General features: G+C 45.3%; 2 protein-coding genes across 4 annotated transcripts in view; both read left to right on the top strand.

The window, feature by feature from the left end:
* The window catches only part of Cc2d2b (coiled-coil and C2 domain containing 2B), an 83451-nt gene extending 67232 nt beyond the window's left edge, over nucleotides 1-16219 (top strand). Inside the window, 6 exon segments of the mRNA XM_026781655.1 lie at nucleotides 3035-3148; nucleotides 5219-5353; nucleotides 5690-5812; nucleotides 11601-11659; nucleotides 13396-13570; nucleotides 15783-16219. Coding sequence (XP_026637456.1) covers nucleotides 3035-3148; nucleotides 5219-5353; nucleotides 5690-5812; nucleotides 11601-11659; nucleotides 13396-13570; nucleotides 15783-15971 — 795 coding nt within the window. The 3' untranslated portion in view covers nucleotides 15972-16219.
* A 3522-nt stretch (nucleotides 16220-19741) lies between these two features.
* Ccnj (cyclin J) overlaps nucleotides 19742-20304 on the top strand; it is a 19834-nt gene continuing 19271 nt past the window's right edge. For all 3 annotated transcript variants that reach the window (XM_005352261.3, XM_026781656.1, XM_005352263.3), the window contains exon 1: nucleotides 19742-19820. The gene's annotated coding sequence lies outside the window, so the exon portion shown is untranslated. The remainder of the gene's footprint in view (nucleotides 19821-20304) is intronic.

Below are 20304 nucleotides of genomic sequence, written 5' to 3' on the forward strand. Positions count from 1 at the left end.
TGCCTTTTCTTTGTTGGAGATTCTCTGAGAGGGTGGGGCTTGGAGAGAGAAGAATGAGGCTTTCTGGATCAAGCAGAAGTGAGCTGGAGGTTCCAGCCAAACAATTGAGACCTGGCAGAAATGCTGTTTTTTAATCTAGATTCCTTTGAGACTATCTAATCAAAACATGCTCAATTGCATTATGGTCATGTTGAACATTTAAGAAGCTGGCTGAAAACAAGCATTCAGTCCTACCCTGAGCATGACCTCCCTGACCACATCAGTGCCCATAACTAAGGTGTTACTACGTGTTTGAGACTCCTTCTGGCTAGTGTCTCTCCTTACTCTCTCTCTCCTAACCCTGTCATCTAGTGTCAGATGCAGCCGGGACACACTGGTGTGGCCGTATCTCTTGTTCGGCTTCCATAAAATGTTCCCAAGCTGTTGAATAAACAGTTGATGCCCGGAGCTTGCCGGCATCCTCATCCCACCCCATCTGCCTGGCCTCTCTGGGGCTGGAATGACCTGGGGACTGTGTGTCTCATCAGCACGTAGTCACTGCTACTCAACTGCAGATTGCTACTGTATCTCAGGGTGCACAGTAAAGAAACTGCTGACATGACCACTCCATGATATGGCTAAGGCCTTTCTTGTAGATATGAGAGAGAGAACATCCAGAGTCATCTGAAGGTGTTCAGGGCAGAGAGAAAAAGAGGTAAACTGAAAATGGCCAGCAGGGGATAGAGAGTAGAAGAGAAAATAGTGAAGATAAGAGAGAGTTAGTGGGAGTTAGAGAAAGAGAGTAAGAGCATAACAAGAGATATAGAGAGAATATATATATACATAAGAGAGAAAATAGTAGGACTAGTCAGATAAGAAAGATGAATAGCTGAGGGGAGGGAAGCCCAAAAGCTGGAAGGAGCTTAGGGTAGGGAGGAGGTGGGAAGGGTTAGGATGCTTGTAATGTGAAACAGGCACCTGTGGCACTGAGGGGAGCTGGAGGCTAGCATGTGCTCTGACATAGTGGTAGACAGCACAGCAGCCATATGTCCCTTCCCAGAGGTAAGGGAAATGAGTCCTTCTGCAAATGGCAGCAGGTCCCTCAAATGCCTGAAGACTTTTATCTAAACACCAGAAGTCCTGTAGTCCAGTTTGAGCTCATCTCTGTATTTGGACAGCCCGAGAGACCTAACAGCTAGCTGTCTTTTGAACAATTAAGCCACATCAACAGAAGATAGAAATCCAGAGTTTTACACAAAATTTTCCTTTTAAAATAATTCTAGGTTTTATCCCAGGCTTTTTCATACCCAGGCCAGCTGGTCTTGGTGAGTTCCCAATAGAACATCCCATTGTCTCAGTGTGTGGGTGCACCCCTCGCAGTCCTGAGTTCCTTGCTCATGCTCTCTCTCCTTCTGCTCCTGATTTGGACCTTGAGATTTCTGTCCGGTGCTCTAATGTGGGTCTCTGTCTCTGTCTCCTTTCATCGCCTGATGAAGGTTAATATTCAGGAGGATACCTATATGTTTTTCTTTGGGTTCTCCTTCTTATTTAGCTTCTCTAGGATTCATAGGCTCAATGTCCTTTATTTATGGCTAGAAAACAAATATGCGTGAGTACATCCCATGTTCCTCTTTTTGGGTCTGGCTTACCTCACTCAGGATAGTGTTTTCTATTTCCATCCATTTGCATGCAAAATTCAAGAAGTCCTTGTTTTTTACTGCTGAGTAGTACTCTAATGAAAAACCTGGGATAAAACTGGACTTGCTGAACATAGCGGACAATGAGGACTACTGAGAACTCAAGAACAATGGAAATGGGTTTTTGATCCTACTGCATGTACTGACTTTATGGGAGCCTAGGCAGTTTGGATGCTCACCTTACTAGACCTCGATGGAGGTGGGAGGTCCTTGGACTTTCCACAGGGCAGGGAACCCTGATTGCTCTTTGGGCTTTCGAGGGAGGGCTTAATTGGGGGAGGGGGGAAATGGGAGGCGGTGGCGGGGAAGAGACAGAAATCTTTAATAAATAAATAAATAAAATAAAAATAATAATAATTCTAGGGACTAAGGCCATGGTGGCACATACCTTTAATCCCAGCTCTCCAGAGGCAGAGGTAGCCATATCTCTGTGAGTTTGAAGCCAGCCTGGTCCACATGGCAAGTTCCAGGACAGCCAGAGCTATACAAAGAAACCCTGTCTCAAAAAATTAAAGCAAACAAAAAGATTCTAGGGACCAAACAAAACGTACTTATGACGGTGAGTTGTAGGCCACCAGACTGCCTTTCCCGCTGTCACCCATTGCTTCTTGCTATACAGTCTTACCTGTTGTCCTATATCTGATCTCTTACCTCTAGCTCAGCTGTTCAGCTCTTTAGGGTAAAGATGTTTCTATTATGCTTCCTTATTTGGCATTATCTAACTCATATTTCTTCCTTATTTATTTATTTTTATATATACAATATTCTGTCTACATGTATGCCTGCAGGCCAGAAGAGGGCACCAGACCTCATTACAGATGGTTGTGAGCCACCATGTGATTGCTGGGAATTGAACTCAGGACCTTTGGAAGAGTAGGCAATGATCTTAACCACTGAGCCATCTCTCCAGCCCCATATTTCTTCCTTTTTTTTTTTGAGTCAAATCCATTATTGGTACAGGACAGTTGGTAGCCCCAGGGCTCCAAACATTGCTTTGCCACAGATCCTGTGTGATTCCTTGTCAGATATGCTTCCTTGGAGCTCAGGGCAGTATAGTACTTGTTCTCAACCAAAATGCCCCATTTTAGATGTATATTGTCCAGCTATTCATATTAACTGTCTTATTATCAGAGTAGCCTGGTTTTTCAAGTTCCTGTTCTCTTCTCACATCTCACTGGAGCCCAAGCACTGTTCTGTTCTCATATTAATAGCAGCTGATAAAGTCAGGACACTTAGGAAGGAAGGAAGGGCAAGGCTCTAAATGTGTTCCTTGCTCTGCTTGGCTTCCTCCTTCCTTTCTCCTCCTCTCCTCCTTTCGGAATATATTGCATTATGTTTGTTCCTTTTCTTTTGCCCAGTGCTGCATCAGTTTGGCTATTGGAAATAAAGAAGAACATGCCATACTTCTCTGTAATTTCTTTCTGTATTTCGGAAAGAAGGCGTTGGTGCTCCTGGGGACCTCAGTCCTAGAAGTAAGTGATGGGAAAATGTGAATAAACCAGATTTAAACTGTGTATTCGATAGAATTGGGGTGAACTAGAGAGTTTCATGGGCAAACATTTGTGACTTGGGGATAATGGTGGTTCACCAAAAGTCCTGCAGGGCAAAGAATAAGGTCTTTTTTTTCTCCTTGTGAAACAGTGCTGCTTGATAAGGCCACTGGCACTATTATATTACATCATTCAATAGCAGCTGTTTATGGCATATGAGGGTTATGTTGCATCAGTTGCACGGAGCTGCAGCTGCCCTCATCCACTGCCATCATTCAGGGTTTCAGATACCACATTGGACATCCTTGAACAAACACACCAATAGTGTCTTCCAGGGTTTAACCTTACGAGAACTGATCAAAATACATCCTTACCGATGGGAAACATTCTACAACTCAGTTTAGATACTTCTGTATATTCAGAATATATACCCTTCCAGAAGCTGTCCTTTGTAGCTGCTTCTGTTCCTGCATGGCTGTCTATCCACATGCCAGCATTTCCAGTCTTGCCTTATGTCTTGTTGCTGTTGTTTTGCCATGTGTCTTACTTCCCAATATCCCTTGCCATGGCTCATCATTTGTCAAATTTGTTAACAGCCCATTGGTCCCCTGCTGTAGCTGTAAGTACCACTAGGTGGCAGTAAACACACTCGCTCTCAATATACAAATATTTGTATTCAGGAAGGAACACCATAGGAGGCTAGTTTCACCTGAGTTCTGTGGTTTGGGTGACGCCTCCTCTCACTATGGAGAGATATAGAGAAGAACAAGAGCTCTGGGTCAGACACTGGGGACTTCAGGGCACACAGAGCAGTTTTGAGGGTGGCTGGGTTCGGGACGAGTGTTAGCACCCAGTAGCTTCCCTTAGGTAAGAGCTCAGCTTTGTTCACCTCTCAGATCCTAACCTCTGCCCAGAAGTGGAATACTGTCTCTCGCGGCCACTGTACCTCCTTAAACTCCAACTTCCCACTAAAGAGGGGCAAAACAAATGTTCCTACCTCACAGAATTGAGAGCGGATTAAAAGGAAAGTCAGTGTCAATCTTAGCTTAAACAATAAATGTTAAATATTATTAACATTACTTGAATTATTTATTTTTCACTAAGAAAGTGTCAACACTAAAAAGATACACGTAGAGCAAAATAACTATTGTGAAAACCTTTCAAATTGTATTTACTATTGAGAAGGTGCACTGCCTAGCACACGTGGGACACGTGGGGAAACTGTGGGGTGCTTTCTCCTTCCGCCTTCAAACAGGTCCCATAACTAGTTCTTAGTATCTTTCCTAAATAAATATTTTTATTATTAGTGTAGTTATGGGGGAACAGCATGCCAAGGTGCACACGTGGAGGTCAGAGGAGAACTCCGTGGGCTTGTCCCTGCACATCTACATGAGCTCCCAGTATGGAACTCAGAGCACTAGCCTTGCTGGGCAAGTGTCTTCACCTGCTGAGCCGGCTCCCCAGCCCTGGGCTTCTAATTCATTAGGTTGCCTTCCCATATACTTTAGCTTCTAGTTCACAGCCTTGCTTTCAGTTTAGTGGATTTTAAACTCCTTTAATGATTCCCTCTTAGTCTTAGGCCAGTTTATCATCCCTTACTCTGCCTGGTATTGAGTCTCTGGTATATTCTAACCAAAGTGAGGCCCCACAGCTCTTTTGTGTGAATCAGACAAAAGTGACCCTGTCACAGATTGCTGTAGGACAATTTACTAGACCGTAGTCTGTTAGAGAGTCATCAAAGTGTATTGATTTTGTTAGAGTAATAAATTTTATTGCCATCAGTGTACTCTACAGAACTCCCAAGGGTGGTACTGGGTCACAGGTTCTCTGAATGTAAATCGTCATACTACCTGGGTCTGAGGATTTCTGGAACTTTCTTGTTTTGGGTATTTTTGGTTTTTTAGAGGTATTGCTTGTTTATTTGTTTTGTTTTTGCTGCTAGGTTTTTAAACCCCCAAGGAAACTTTTAAAGTTCAGAATAATTATTATATAATAATTATAGAAGGTAGTAAAAAATACAGCAAATATGACTGAATCTTTTTCCTTATGCAGGGCCATGTGGCTTTTGTATTAACCCAAGAAACTGGAGAGTCTTTGCTTTGGAATCCATCAACGGGGCAGTGTCATAAGCAGTTTGACCCATTTTGCCCCTTGCAAAGTGTGGATTGTTTGTTCAATGATAGGAATGTAAGTGTATGAAGGAAATATTTTGAGTTATTTCTTCACACCATCCTGAGCACGCAATCGAATCACCCAGGAACTTAGAAGTGGTGGTTCTCAGAAGTCTGTGGGGTCAGAGATCAGGCCACCCTTTACCCTTAAAGCCAGTCTGTAGAGCTTCCAAGGATGGCACTACCAAGCTAATGCTGCCCTTGCAGTGCCCTGGAACCTGCTTCTCCCCAGGCCTCCCTTGGCATCCTCCACTTTGTTGAGTACCAGGCTCTAACATCTGCACCATTCTTAGCCGCCATGGGTTTTGTGTTCCCGTGGGTTTACACCGACATTTTGTTTATGTATTTATAGGTCTGGTTTAATATTCAACAAAATAATACACCGATGGCTGTGCATTTTGACTACTCAAAAGAAAGCTTCTGGAAACAGTTGCTGCCAAAAGACTTCCCGGGGACAAAAGCCCAAAGTGTACAGGTAAATACTCTTTCAAGTGCACCTGCAGGAGAGCTACTAGTGCTTCTAATCTTTGTCTGTTGTGGCAGCCCATGGGTGTTGAATTGCTTGGCAATGTTCACCAAAGATGAATCCTCTGCCATCCAGTTTGTTTTTTCTACTTTGACCCCTTTTGTGTATCTGCAGAAAAAAAGAATTTGAGAAAAGAAAATGTCATCTTGAGTGTTATATAGATCTTATAACCATTGTAATGTTCAACATGGCATAGTAGGTTTTTATGTCTGGTGATGATCAAATATAAAAAATTTATAAATAAAAGTGCTTCTCTGAACTCCAAACCATAGAAGTTATCTTGTGGACTGAAAACAGGACATAAATAGTACCAGTGAGTGTGGCTGAAGCAAGGATGGCAGCAAGGTCTAAGACCACTTCAGCAAGAGAAGGAGCTAGAGCAGGCATCCCCCCTGAAACCAAGGACGAGGATGGAATGCTCCTTCTCCTTACTCCTGAAATAAGATGGAAAGAAAAAGCCTGGTGTTCAGAACCGACCCAGGATCTAAATGTTGTGGCCAGCAGATCTGCACTGTGATTGCTAGCACTGTCCGGATTGAGGGCTATGGAGTGCCAGAGTCAAGACAGTTACAAAGTCCACAAACTAGGAGCTATGTGAGCCAAGAGAAAGGGGAAGGAGACAGTGAGGAGGAGAGAAGGTGAGAAAATAGGATAATAGGCAAAAGATTAATCATAGAAGCCGAAATTCACATATGCAGCCTCACTTATAAGCAGGGAAATATGACAAGAAAAAAGATGTGTGATCATACCAAGTGTTAAAAAGCAGAGACTAGGGCAAGTGCAAGCTGCCTGATGCCATGATAAAATCGAACATGCGCCAGTTTAACCATGTAGCTCTGTGCCCTGGAGAACCTGCACATGTAGAAAAACACAGCCGTCAGCAGAGAATCAAATGCATGAACAGAATGAAACAGCAAGGAATTAGAAACAGTTACAACTTCTAACCTGGTCTGTGGATTGTGGAATATCATAAAACGAATTCTCCCATGGCCCTGGGAAATGTCTGAACCAGCTTGCACAAGTTCTCATCAGTGCGCGTATTACCTTAGAGTATAAGGGTGGATCTGCATATCAGTAGCTCTTCTAGCTTCCCAATTCCAATTCCAGTTCCCAGCCAAGGTTGAGAAATGCTGGCCTAGAACTATGCACATCAACAGAGTGGATAGAAAAGGTGTAATGTAAAGAAAAATGTGAAATAAGGCACAAAGTATAAACTCCTTAAGTTTGAAAACTACATTGTGTGCATATGTACATATATACACTTTCATTTTTTCTTTTTTAAAATTGATTTTATTGAGCTATACATTTTTCTCTGCTCCCCTCTTTTCCTCTCTCCCCTCCCCTTCATCCCACTCCCATGGTCCCCATGCTCCCAATTTACTCAGGAGATCTTGTCTTTTTCTACTTTCTACTTCTCATGTAGACTAGATCCATGTATGTTTCTCTTAAGGTCCTCATGATTGTCTAGGTGATCTGGGATTGTGATTTGTAGGCTGGTTTTCTTTGCTTTATGTTTAAAAAACACTTATGAGTGAGTACATAGGCTAATTGTCTTTCTGGATCTGGGTTACCTCATTCAATATAATGCTTTCTAGATCCATCCATTTGCCTGCAAACTTCAAAATGTATTATTTTTTTCTGCTGTGTAGTACTCCCTTGTGTAAATGTACCACATTTCCCTTATCCATTCTTCAGTCAAGGGGCATTTAGGTTGTTTCCAGGTTCTGACTATGACAAACAATGCTGCTATGAACATAGTTGAGCACATGTCCTTGTGGCACAGTTGAGCATCCTTTGGATATATACCCAAAAGTGGTATTGCTGGGTCTTGAGGAAGGTTGTTTCCTAATTTTCTGAGAAATTGCCATACTGATATCCAAAGGGGCTGTACCAGCTTGAACTCCCACCAACAATACAGGAGTGTTCCCTTTACCCCACATCCTCTCCAGCATAAGTTGTCATCAGTGTTTTTGATCTTGGCCATTCTGACAGGTGTAAGATGGAATCTCAGAGTTGTTTTGATTTGCATTTCTCTGATGACTAATGATGTTGAGCATTTCCTTAAGTGTCTTTCAGCCATTTTAGATTCCTCTGTTGAGAGTTCTCTGGTTTAGGTCTGCTCCATTTTTTTATTGGATTATTTGTTCTTTGATGACCAATTTCTTGAGTTCTTTGTATATTTTGGAGATCAGACCTCTGTCTGATGTGGGGTTGGTGAAGATCTTTTCCATTCTGTAGGCTGTCATTTTGTCTTGTTGACCGTGTCCTTTGCTTTTCAGTTTCAGGAGGTCCCATTTATTAATTGTTTCTCTCAGTGATTCTCTTCTGGGGTTCTATTTAGGAAGTGATCTCCTGATATACACTTTTATGTACACTAGATTTGGAAAGGCATTGATGGAAATGCTAAATAACAAATTCAGGTTAGAGGTCACCTTTAGACTGGTAGGGGGTGGGGAAGAGCACTTCCAGAGAGCAGTAAACATAGAAGGACAGAGAGCGAGCAGAGTGCGCATGTGTGCTGACGCCAGGGAAACACTTCCCAGAAGACATCTCCTCAGTGATGCTGGCCTCTTCCCAGTCTTCAGCTCCGGCTGACCAGACACCATAGAGTCTTCACACAAATGGCCGGGCAGTCTTTGCTTCCCTCTCAGGGTCTTTTCATACAACAGTTGTATCTTCTAAACTTGTACAGAACAGCCCACTGAGCTCTCAACATTCAATCCTTGTCTAGCCCAAAGTTCCAAAGTCCTTCCACAATCAACTCCCCAAAACAACATGGTCAGGTCTCCCAAAGCAACACCCCACTATCCTGGTACCAATTTCTGTCTTAGTCACTGTTCTATTGCTTTCAAGAGACACCATGACCAAGGCAACTATTATAAGAGAATGCATTTAATTGGGGACTGGCTTACACTTTCAGAGGTTTAGTCCATTATCATCATGACAGGGAGTATTGCAATGTTCAAGCAGACACTGGAGCAATAGCTCAGAACTGTATATTCATAGAGAGCTGTCTTATCTTTGTTCTTTAAAAAAAAAATATCTAAAGTAAGGACCAGAAAAGGAGCTCAGAGGTAGAGCACTTGCCTATCAAACTTGAGGCCCTGGGTTCAGTTTTCAGTACTGTAAAATAAATAGATAAATTAAAAAAAAAATTGAGTAAAAATCTAAACAAATCTAGAGGAACCTAATGTTTATTCATGGCCGTGTGGCCATATGTTGGGTATGTAGTCATATGTCATTCTCCATGAGTGTCTGTCAATTCAGGGCATCTCATAGTATCAAAAAGAATGCATAGTTCCAGGGGCCAAAGTCAAGAATACTGAGGAGTATAGAATTTTCCCACCTTCAGAGTCTTTCCCCATCTCCTAAGAAACAACCGCTGTCCACCAGCTCCTTGTGCGTTCTCCTAAACATTCCCCACCCAGATCCCCATCTCCTAAGAAACAACCGCTGTCCACCAGCTCCTTGTGCGTTCTCCTAAACATTCCCCACACAGATCCCCATCTCCTAAGAAACAACCGCTGTCCACCAGCTCCTTGTGCGTTCTCCTAAACATTCCCCACGCAGATCAAGAATATGTGTATATTTTCGTATTTCCTGTGTGAAGTGCCATTTTTAAAAAAGGGAAATGTGCTTATCTTTCTTGAGCAACCACACATACAGCCTGTACAGTCCACGCTTCCTCTACTACCCTCTAGCTGCGCTGCTGCCTCCTAGAGAGAGCTTTGTGTTTTGTTTTTGTCTGTTTAGTTATTTCTTGTCCAGTCAGGAGGTAGTCAGTGGTTTTCTCTTGGTGTTGTTTTACATGTAGCTGCCACAAGGTAAAAAACACATCCCTATTCTTTGACCTTACATTTTCAAGGAGGAAAAATAAATAAAAATAAAAAATAATAAATAATAAAAAAAAAACTAATCCGGCCCCCAGCACTAGCCCGTGCTAGAGGTGAGTGCTGTGCAGAAGGCATGAATATGAGGAGCATTTTTGTTTGTTTGTTCTTTGGGAGCTCATAGCAGGAGGAGGGAGGAAAGTTCCGAGGCTTCAGCAAAGTGTCTACCGAGCTAAGCGAGCAGAATTTGCCTCCTTGGATTTCAGGGAAATGAATAGCCTCCAAGGGATAGCTTGCAGTGACCACCTGCAGTGGCCAGGAAGTATCTTTCCAGGAGCTTCCAGAACATCTTGGTTGCTGCATAAACAGATGGGTTGAGGAATGAGCAAAATGCTGGTAGGGACTTGAGCCTTAATCTTCAGGGAAGTCAGAAGCCAACATCACTACAGGAAGCCATGATCTAATGCAGGCTCTCAAAAGCTTCTGTGATTGTTGGGCTTGTATCTGTGGATTTTAATGGTGCTTGGAACTGAACCCAGGGCTTTGTGCATGCAAGGCAAGCACTACCATTGAGCTGTGGGTCTCTCCAGTCAGTCTCCTACCCTACCACATCCATCCCAGAATAAGCCTCTCTCTGACCACTATTTTACATGATCAAGAACACACCTTTCTGTGTAATACAAGCACATCCAGACACCCAGAGCCCAGATAAACAGGCAACCTTTTAGTAGTTCTGAGGAGCACAAGTTCCTGCAAAGAAAGGTACCTTTGGTAAAACTGGAAAGCCCACAAAACCCCTATCCCACGATTTACCAAGTCAATAGACTGAAGGGATTCACTAATCCACAGGACTTGCTCCAGGGTAGATAATGGTTTTCAGGTCAGGGAATCAGTCCCCCTGCTCTGTGCGGAGTAGCTGCAGCCCCCTCAAGGTGTCTCTGGAGTTCAGACTTGGACTTGCTCAGCTGTGTTCAGTGGGCCTGAGTCTGCTCTTTACTGTAGTAGCTGTCCAGCCACAGAAAGCGCCAGATTCATCTGGGAGACTTGTCAAAGCACAGAGTTTCTGATTCAGTGGGCATGAAGGCAGAACTGGGAGTTCACAGTTTTAACAAGGTCCTATCTGGGGTTGGCTCTGGGGACAGTTTGGGAACACAGAGACCTAACAAGTGCTGTTTCCTTTTTGCACAACTTTCATTCCACTCTGGGGATCACCTGTCTCTATCCCTCCAGCTGCCTCTATTTCCAGTTCAGAATACCCAAAGAAGCAACTGCCAAAATCCAGCCCCTTAAAACAACTCTTGTAAATCTCACAAGGAAGGTAGAGCTGGGCTAGCAGGAACTGAGAGGTAAACAGAGTTGTATTTGTCAAAGTCTCCAGAAGTGTAGGAGACCAGTGTCGTGAGATCACTTGGTAGTATCAATAAATATGCCAGAGGGGGCTGGAGAGATGGCTCTTAGAGGTTAAGAGCACTGGCTACTCTTCCAGAGGACCTGAGTTCAATTCCCAGCAACCACATGGTGGCTCACAACCATCTATAACAAGATCTTGTGCCCTCTTCTGACATGTAGACATAATGTTGTATGCATAATAAATAAATAAATCTTAATAAAATAAGCATGAGGGGAGAGGAGTGGGAGGAGTGGGAGGGAAATGGGAGGTGGGGAAGAGGCGGAAATTTTTTCAACAACAACAAAAAAAGATGAAAAGTATTCCTTTCATAACCCTGTCCCCATGATCAGTAAGTAGTGTGGAAATCAAAATGTGTGGTCTTTGTTGGAATTTGAGATTGCTTTTACCTTGAGAGACTAGTTTGGGTCCAGCCTTCCCAGCCCCAGGACTTCAGGGATGACTGGAATCTAAAGGTGATCTCCAGAATGTTCCTAACTTTGAGCTGTCTGCATTTCAGCCTGAAGAAATAGTTTATTCTGACACTAATAAAAGCATGGTGGAAGATCTGAAGAGCAGGTACTGTGTCCTCCGGCTCATCTCTTGTCCGCCACCTCCTAGCCCAGCCTCTCAAAGCACTCATTAGACTCAGCAACAGAAGCATGAAAGGGAGATGACAACGGCTAGTCCTGTTGACCCACAGTCTCTTGGTGTTAGCTTTGATAAATGGTCCCTTTACCAACTAAAGAATCCCTTGAAAGGACGGTCGATGTTAACTCTGGGCATCATCGGCCATGGTTGAAACATTCTCAGGGTATATAGTTGATAAGCCTATAGTAAAGGCAATGCAAAAGCCAACACCTTCTAGAAAGATATGAAGACAAATGGCCATGACCCTGGTTGTGGTGAAAACATCTCAATTGGACAGTACAAACACTCGACAGCACTGTCGATCCTGGATGGTCCCCAAACATATACATTCATTGCCTTTTGGGGAGCCTTGATCAAGCCCCAGATGGGTCATAGACTATAGTAGGCCCCATTCCTATTCCACATATATCAGCAGCTTCTGAATCTGACTTCCTGCAGTGTCTCACACTCACACAGCAGGGTGGAATGTAACCTACTGTCAGCCAATCAAAGCAGTGTGACCCAAATCATCTTGTCACTTCCTTTCCTTGATGGCATACAAGTTCACTCCCATCCCCAGCCATTACTACCCCCATTGTGAGATTAAAAGAAAAACTATTATTAATATTTAGTGTGTATGGGTATTTACCACATGCATGTGTGGTGCCCACAGAGGCCAAAAGAGGACTTCAGCTCCTCTGAAACTGGAGTTACAGATGGCTGTGAGCCGCCACACGGGAGCTGGGAATTGAAACTGGGCCCTCTGGAAGAACAGCCAGTGCTCTTAACTGTTGAGCCATTTCTCCAGCCCCCATTTCCCAGGAAAGAAAACAAGGAATAAACGTAGTAGGGAAAGGGTTCCCAACTAGTGTGCATTAGAATTGCTTCCAGAACTACTTACACTACAGGCTCTAGGGGCCCAAATTCCACTTACATCACTATCAGAAGGTGAAGCATTCAGATGTCAGCCCCATTGAGGCCCACCTAACACTTTAGCCAACATACTATAAACTCGGGAGTTGCACTATAAACTCAATTGAGAAGAGGCTTTTAGTAGCTTCTCTATAACAACCTACAGATTCAACACCACAAGGTCATCTCACTCACAGGACCCCGTGAACCAACTTACACCCTTCTCCCTTTTCCTAACATGGTTCCACCAGGTACTATTACAGGGCTGGTCTAAATCTCTGCTTCTGTGGAATGACATTCTAGGGTAGGTGGGTGGATGTGACCGCCATATTTAGTCCCTTGCCTCCTTTCCTCCCAAGTCCACACCCTGAATTAACTGCACTAATAATTCCACTCTGGCTAATATCCCATACCAGATATCTGATTTTTTAAAAGGCTATTTCCTGGAAATGCTATGCCCTTTGCAAGGGACAGGTAAAATATCAGCCAGTAATCACATGACAGGTGCTATCAAGTAGCAACTGCTATACTTGGATTTCTGGAAGGGATACACTTAGCAGACTTATTTTCTGGCTCTGCATGGATGCTTCCGGCCTTCCTGAACCAACAAGAGCCTGCCTTTCGCTACCTAATGGATCAGTGTCAATCATAGCTGGCACCCCTTCCTGTAAATCTCAAAAGTTTCCTTCTCATTCATGAAGTGACAAAGTTCTTGTGACATTTATTAATGAGTCACAATTAGTCACGGAGTTATCTCTGCCTTCTTACCGCAGGCTGGAAAGGGCACTGAAGTGTAAAATGATGGAATGGCGGCCTAAGCACCCCACACGCTGGAATCGACAGTGCACGTCTGTCCTGCGACAAATCCTTCCTAAGCTAGAGTTTTACAAGGGAAGTTTTGCCTCATTTGAAGACAGCGAGTTAGAAAGGCTGCTACAGTTTTACTGGGTTTGTATATGATTTAATGTGTAAATGGCATTTGGTTTTATCCTGTTGTTAACTGGCAAATAGTAGCAATCTGAATTATCACTGAAATGCCTCTTTTCTTGCTCACCAAAGACAGGTGAGTTGGAAATCCAAAGAATAAATCTCTCCCTTTAGTACCCAGGGAGCTAGATGTCTCCCAGGAGAACTCCCTGTGAGAAAGAAGGATCTTGGAGTTGAGTACCTCAGCAGTCAGGGAGGGCACCATCCATTCAGGAATAAGGAGGAAGTTGTTCTTATTTTTCTCTATTTTAACAGAATTTGGGATTAAAGAAATTAATAAAATATAGTTAAATTTAAGCCAAAGTTTAAAGCTTAGCATTTCTGGTGGTGGCGCACGCCTTTAATACCAGCACTCGGGAGGCAGAGGCAGGTGGATCTCTGTGAGTTCGAGGCCAGCCTGGTCTACAAAGGGAGTTCCAGGACAGGCTCCAAAGCTACAGAGAAACCCTGTCTCGAAAAACCAAAAAAAAAAAAAAATCAAACTAATAATGCATAACAGACAATAATTAGGTCAAGACTGAACCCTTCAACCTGGATTCTATTTACTTAGAGAACAAAAATTCAAAACTCAACATTACACACATGCCATTTTCTTAGAACAAACTGTGTGTTTTACAACACATAAATGGTGAACTCTGAAGAAGTCCTCTCTGAAGCTAGGAAACTGAGAAATGATCTCCAGTAACCTACTGGGTTCTGTATCATTGTTTCTGGGCAAGAGAAGTCCAGGAAACTTCAGTTACCTCTGTATGCAAATTTCTGCCAATTTTATGTCCAGCTTGGACCTTGACACCCAGCCTCACCTTTTACCATCATCAGTGCACTGAGGTCTCCCTGGAGAGTGAAGGCATCTCAAGCTCAGCAAGTCCATAAACAAATAAGGTGGACATTTGTTAGTCTTCTTCCCTTCGTCCAGCAGCGGTGGTCCCTCACACACCCACCTAGTCTCTAGGAACTAGTCCACTGGGCTTTAGAAACTCCAGTTTCCAAGGGTGAGAAACTTCCCCTCTATCACCCAGGAAGCTAGATGTTTCCCAGGAGAAGAGAGAGAGAGAGAGAGAGAGAGAGAGAGAGAGAGAGAGAGAGAGAGAGAGAGAGAGGGGTATGAGTACCTCAGCAGTTAGGGAGGGTACCATCCATTCAAGAATAAGGAGGAAGTTGTTCTTTTGTTTTCAATAGAATTTGGGATTAAAGAGATAAATACAATACAGTTAAATAAAAGCTAGGGTTTAAAGCTTGGAGTTCCTATGTGAAAATATCAGACTAATAATAAATAGTTGACAATAACTGGGTCAGCACTGAGTCCCGCAGCTGTAGTCAGATCCTATTTCAGTCACCCACAGGTCTCAGCATAGGTGAAGTCATTTAACCCAGCCATACCTTTTGTCCCATTGGTAATGGGAGTAAAAATAGTTGTCTGTTTTGTGGTCATGGTGAGGATTGAGTTTTTACTTGATATTTCACTCAAAGTCTAGTGTTTAGAAAATGCTAAACATCGTTTTCCGTTCTGTGCTAGGTCCCAGGCTAAGCATTGGAATTATGGCAGGAAACAGTAAAGATACAGTTAGTGCCTTCACAGAGGGGATGGGCTAGAGGAGACCAGAAAACACAAATGATGAAATGTTAGGTGAGCTGGAGAAAGGGCAGTGCCCACAGGAAAAGCACGCGATGTGAGCGGATTTAAGGATGAGAAAAACCCACCTGAGTAAAGCAATACAAGGCTGAAGAAAGGGTTCATGGCTGTTACCTGTGTGCTATTAAGTAATATTACCGAGACCACATTCCTTCAATAGTCTATCACACAGTAGTGGCTCGATATAAACACGACTGTTGAATAAACCCCTCAAAAGCTCCACTTAAATCCCTCCTGTGTAGGACCCCCATTTCCGTGTTGGCAGTTCCAAGTTTGGTCTGTGTCAGCTGTACGGATTCTGGCGTCAAACAGCCCTGGCTGTTCTCTAGGCAGTCTGTAGAGCGGGGTGATGACAGAACTTACTTTATAACGTTATCTGTGGCTTACTTAACACGATATCTACAGTGTCAGAGCCACTCACGAACGCCGCTTATTGTTCATACCACCACATCAGTAAGGCTTCTGAGATCTCTCTGCAGATGGTGATTCTGACTTCCTCTAGACTGTAACGTGCCATTGTGTTGTTCTAACCTCATCCAGGTCACAGGATTTCCCATCCAGATGCCCTACACAGATGTCCAGTCAGTCATTGATGCCGTCTACCAGACTGGAATTCACTCTTCTGAATTTCCCCAGACGGAGTTTGCTTTAGCTGTGTACATTCATCCATATCCAAACAACATATTATCCGTGTGGGTCTATCTGGCGTCCTTAGTCCGCTATCAGTGAGCGGGAAGAAGGGGAATGCAAAGCACTGTGGTTCCTAGATCCAAGCTGTCTTGTCACCTTGAGATTTTGCTGTTTATTTTCAAGATCACCAATGCTGGACATAATTAGGATTCCTGAGTAGAGCTGGGAACTAGGAAGACCACATCAGTATCCCTTCTCCAGGCTTTGAGGGTAAGTTTAGATATCTCCTTATCAACCTACCTCTTCTGCGAGCTCCTCAGGCAGTCTGGCTACTTTGTGTACCAAAGTCTACGATAGATCTCATTCTGGAAAGGAAGCAGTTCTGGCCTGCTCAGTCATGGAGGTCATGCCATCTCCATCAGAGCCATCCTGAAAGTCTTATTAAGAATGAAGATTCCCCGATCACCCAGGACTTCTCAAATCGGAACCGCTGAGAGGAGAACAGTATTTCAACAAGCTCCCAGGCTACTGTGATCCCCTGTTGTGTGGAAGCCTGACCTTGCAGAGTGTTGTCAGTACTAACGAGACGTGGGCACATTTGGTGCTCATTCTGGAACAATTCCAGGTAGAAATTCCCCAGAGGGAACCCTGAGGTCATGTTCCAGTCTTAAAGCCAGCAGGCTCCAGATGTAAGAAAAGCCAGAAAACACCTATGTCCCAGCTTAAAGAAATTAAGCAAGAGGAAATCCATCTTACTGGGTTGGGGGAGGGCAATCTTGTGATCCTACTCAACCCTCCAGCCAGCTGCATGAGGGCTGCCCACACTCAGGAAGGCAGTCTGCTACTCGGTTTAACAAGTCACAGATTGGCAAATCCAGCGCTGCCTTCATGTGTGTATCTAGGATGCTTGATCACGGGGGAATCCTGTGGCCCCATCAGGTGGATAATATCAGTCTATGTCCATTCTAACCAGAGGTAAAAATGTATGTAAATTTTTAATTTTGAAGTACTCACTGGTAAACTGCATATTCTAAATACTGCAAATGTTTGGGCCCTATTTTTGAGAGCAAAGACTCTCCCTAACACCCTGCAGCATAGTGGCTCGGCAATAGCATTGGGATCTTCCATAGCAAGTTCACTGCAGGTGTGATCTGCTGCTCCTCAACCTCTCCAACTGCCGAGGGTCAGGTAGTTAGCGAAGGATGACAGGTGTCAATGCACTGAGTCCAGTTAAAGAGCTTCCCCAAATCTAAATGGGAGATGATGGTACTGTAGGCAAAGATCCTGGGTGTGAATCGTGGTCGCAGTGACTTAAATAGTACACAGGTGTAAATCTGTACCAAGGAAACAAGTCAAGAACAGGGCCCAGGGTTTCTGGCCTCCAGCGTTTGGTATCCAAAAGAATCTGATGGAGCCCGGAAGAATCCTGAATGCTCAGTAGACTAGAATGTAAGACAAAAACAAGGTGCACAATATACCATGGAGTCAGGTACCATTGTACACACAGAATGAGGCAAGGGTTACATCTGTGTGTTGCTATAAAGGCCTGTGTGTTTCTGGGAAGGTACAACAAAAGGCACAGCAGTAACGGTGCCTCTGGGAAGAAGTGGGTCCCCAGAGGAAGGAATCTGCTGGTTCTTACTCACTACTTCATATTGGTTGAATGTTTTGTCTTTTGCATGCATTGATTTAAAAGTTTTTTCTTTTAAAAGCAATTTAATTGTTCAATTAAATTTACTTTTTTAACTTTTAAATACACTGTAGGTATGTGATTTACAAAGTTTTGTTTTTGTGGTACTACAGCTTGAAACCATTTGACAGCATTTGATAAACACAAGCATCAAGTATAGGAAGCTTCATGAATAATCTCTGTGCATTCGGATGTTAGCGTCTATGCTGCCAGAGTATGGCGGCTTCCTACTGCCCAAAGTTCCCAGAGTTAGGAAATCTGCTGAGAATCTGGTCTCACCCTCATCTCCGGCCAAGCCAGTCTTTTGCGCCTTAAGCTGCAACCCACCTGTAGTTCCCTCTCTCTGATGGGTGGGTGCCTTGCCCTTCTAAGTTTTATACCTTTGCTGGTCACTTCCTAGGTTTGTCCTCCATTTCCCTTTCAGGTGTGTTTTCTCCCGAGAGCCCATCCACATTTGCTGTCCCTGCTCTGTCAGGCACACCCACACAGATACCGGTCACTTACTTCCCCTCAGGCCTTTGCATGGCTCCCGGATCAGAAGACAAGGTCCACCTTTCTACCCTTGTTTCCCTCACAGCTCCTGTTACCATGGGGTATGGATTTATCATTCATTTATTGTGAGTAAACTATGAGAAAACAGTTCAGTTAAGTAACTGCTTCGTACTCAGCTCACTCTAAAGGAATAAAGAAATAGTAGGACTGAAATTTGCCTCTTAGGAATGGAAGACCACCAGAGACATACACAGGCATTAACAAGAATGGATATTGCCATCTTATGACAGGCTCTTGAAGTCTAGAAAATAATACATGATTTCCCAACCTTATCTCCCTGTAAACAACGTCTTCAAAGTAAAGACTGCAGGACAACCGGTTCATTACAGCATCACACAGGCGGTTACCGTCTGTGGCCCACTTTTCTGAAAAGGGTAAGAAAGGCCTAGACTCTAAATCATTTGGAAGCCAAATTATCGCCATAAACCTGCTCAGTAGTCATGAACTGGAAACGGGGGATGTGGGTACTATTTAAATACCATAAATACATGGAAATTTTAGCCTGATGTGTTCTTCTCTGTGGGTAGCCTCTTCCTGAACTGCACTGGGCTAGGCTGGGCCCTGCCAACTTTCATTTGTCTGTTTTCCTCTTCTTGCCAGCAGTTCCTGAACTCCTGCTTTCCCCGGGCATTAGCATTGCCACCCACAGGTCGCTGCGTCCCTCTGGGATGTATGCAAATGCCCTGCGATAAGCCTGCTCCCGCGACGCGTGCACGCTCCTCATTTTGTAGAAGCCCATTATCACCCTTCCTCTTTCTAAACAAAACATTCAAAGGAAGGGGTGCGGTCTCATGACTTCTGTTTAAATACTGAAGTCACTCTATAGGCTTTGGAAAGTTGGGGGACTACTGTCCCAGCTGACCACCTACTTTGTGGCGGTCCACCAAACACTTCCAAATACAATTGATGGGGTTTCTGTTACTCACATTCCAGCTCCATCAACACCTTAATCGCTGCTGGAGTGTTTCCAGAGTTTGGGGTTTCTTCATTGACCACCGCAGATGGCCAATTACATTCATTATGGATTTGACAAGCCACGTTACTAAAGATGTTAATTCCACTCACAACTCTTTGAGAATCGCCGAAGCAAATGCAAAGAGAAGAACTGAATTAGAGCGCTAAAAGAATACTGGGTTGAGAGTAGGGACTGGAGCAGAGTTTGTCAAGCCAAGCGACTTAGGGACTGTGGGAACAGCTAAAGTCTATTTGAAAGGGGGCGGGGGGGGGAGAGGGAGAGCAGCCCCTCTAAGAGAGAGGCAGCGGGGACGGTTAAGCACAGGGCCGAGGCGACGCAACTTTCTTTGCCCGCGCCCGGGACCCATCGAGGAAGGCTCGCTGCAGGTGAGTGGCCGCGGGGGCCGCCAGACTGCAGCGGCCGCAGAGCCGAGCAGCCCGGGCTCTCCGCGCCTGCCGGGCGGGGGCCGCAGAGCCGGAGTAGCACCTGGCGCGGCCCGGCCGCCGATTGGCCGGCGCCGGGCGACCCCGCTATATCGCGAGACGAGATTGGCAGCGCGGGGCGGCCCGTTCCCCCGCGCTGGCTTTGTACGCCTAGCCGCCTGCCGGTCCTTTAACAATGGGCGGCGCGAGCGGCCCGGTGCTGGGCCCGAGCTGAGACGGGGGCTCCGCGGCCGACCGTCCGCGGCATGAGCGCTACCCGCGCCCCTCGAACACCGGCCGGGCTGGGGCTCTGAGGGCCGCGGGTCCCGGTAAGAAGCCGCGCGAGCCGGGCAGGCTTGGCCGGGTGGGTAGCGTCGCGAGGGGAGGCGAGGCGCCTGGCACGGTCGGTCGGCCTTTTGTTCACCGCTCGGGGGACGCGGCGCGGCGGCTGGCTGTGCCTCAGACCCCGGGGTGGTGGAGCGCGCCCGGGCTGCCCGCGCGGACCTGGCCGAGCGCTGCTCACCCTCCATTCCTGCCGCGTCCGGACTGTGTCGGCTGTGCAGGACGGCGGCGTTCGAACCCGGGACTCGGAGAGCCCGAACCCGGCCGTGCCGCCCCGAGCTCCCCAAGCTTGCACCTTCCCGCGGCTCCTCCGGCTGGCGGTCGCAGGCTAAGCCTGCGCCTCTGGCTGGGGAGATCGGGCCTTGCTGGCCTTGGAGGATGGCTGCATGGGGTCGGGTCAGGTGAAGATGAGCAGCCGCGCGGGGTGACCTGAGGTCACGGCGCTGGTGATGGGGACGCGGAGGGTCGTGG

The sequence above is a fragment of the Microtus ochrogaster genome, chromosome 8 (genome assembly GCF_000317375.1).
Source record: "Microtus ochrogaster isolate Prairie Vole_2 chromosome 8, MicOch1.0, whole genome shotgun sequence".
In the NCBI taxonomy this organism is placed as follows: domain Eukaryota; kingdom Metazoa; phylum Chordata; class Mammalia; order Rodentia; family Cricetidae; genus Microtus; species Microtus ochrogaster.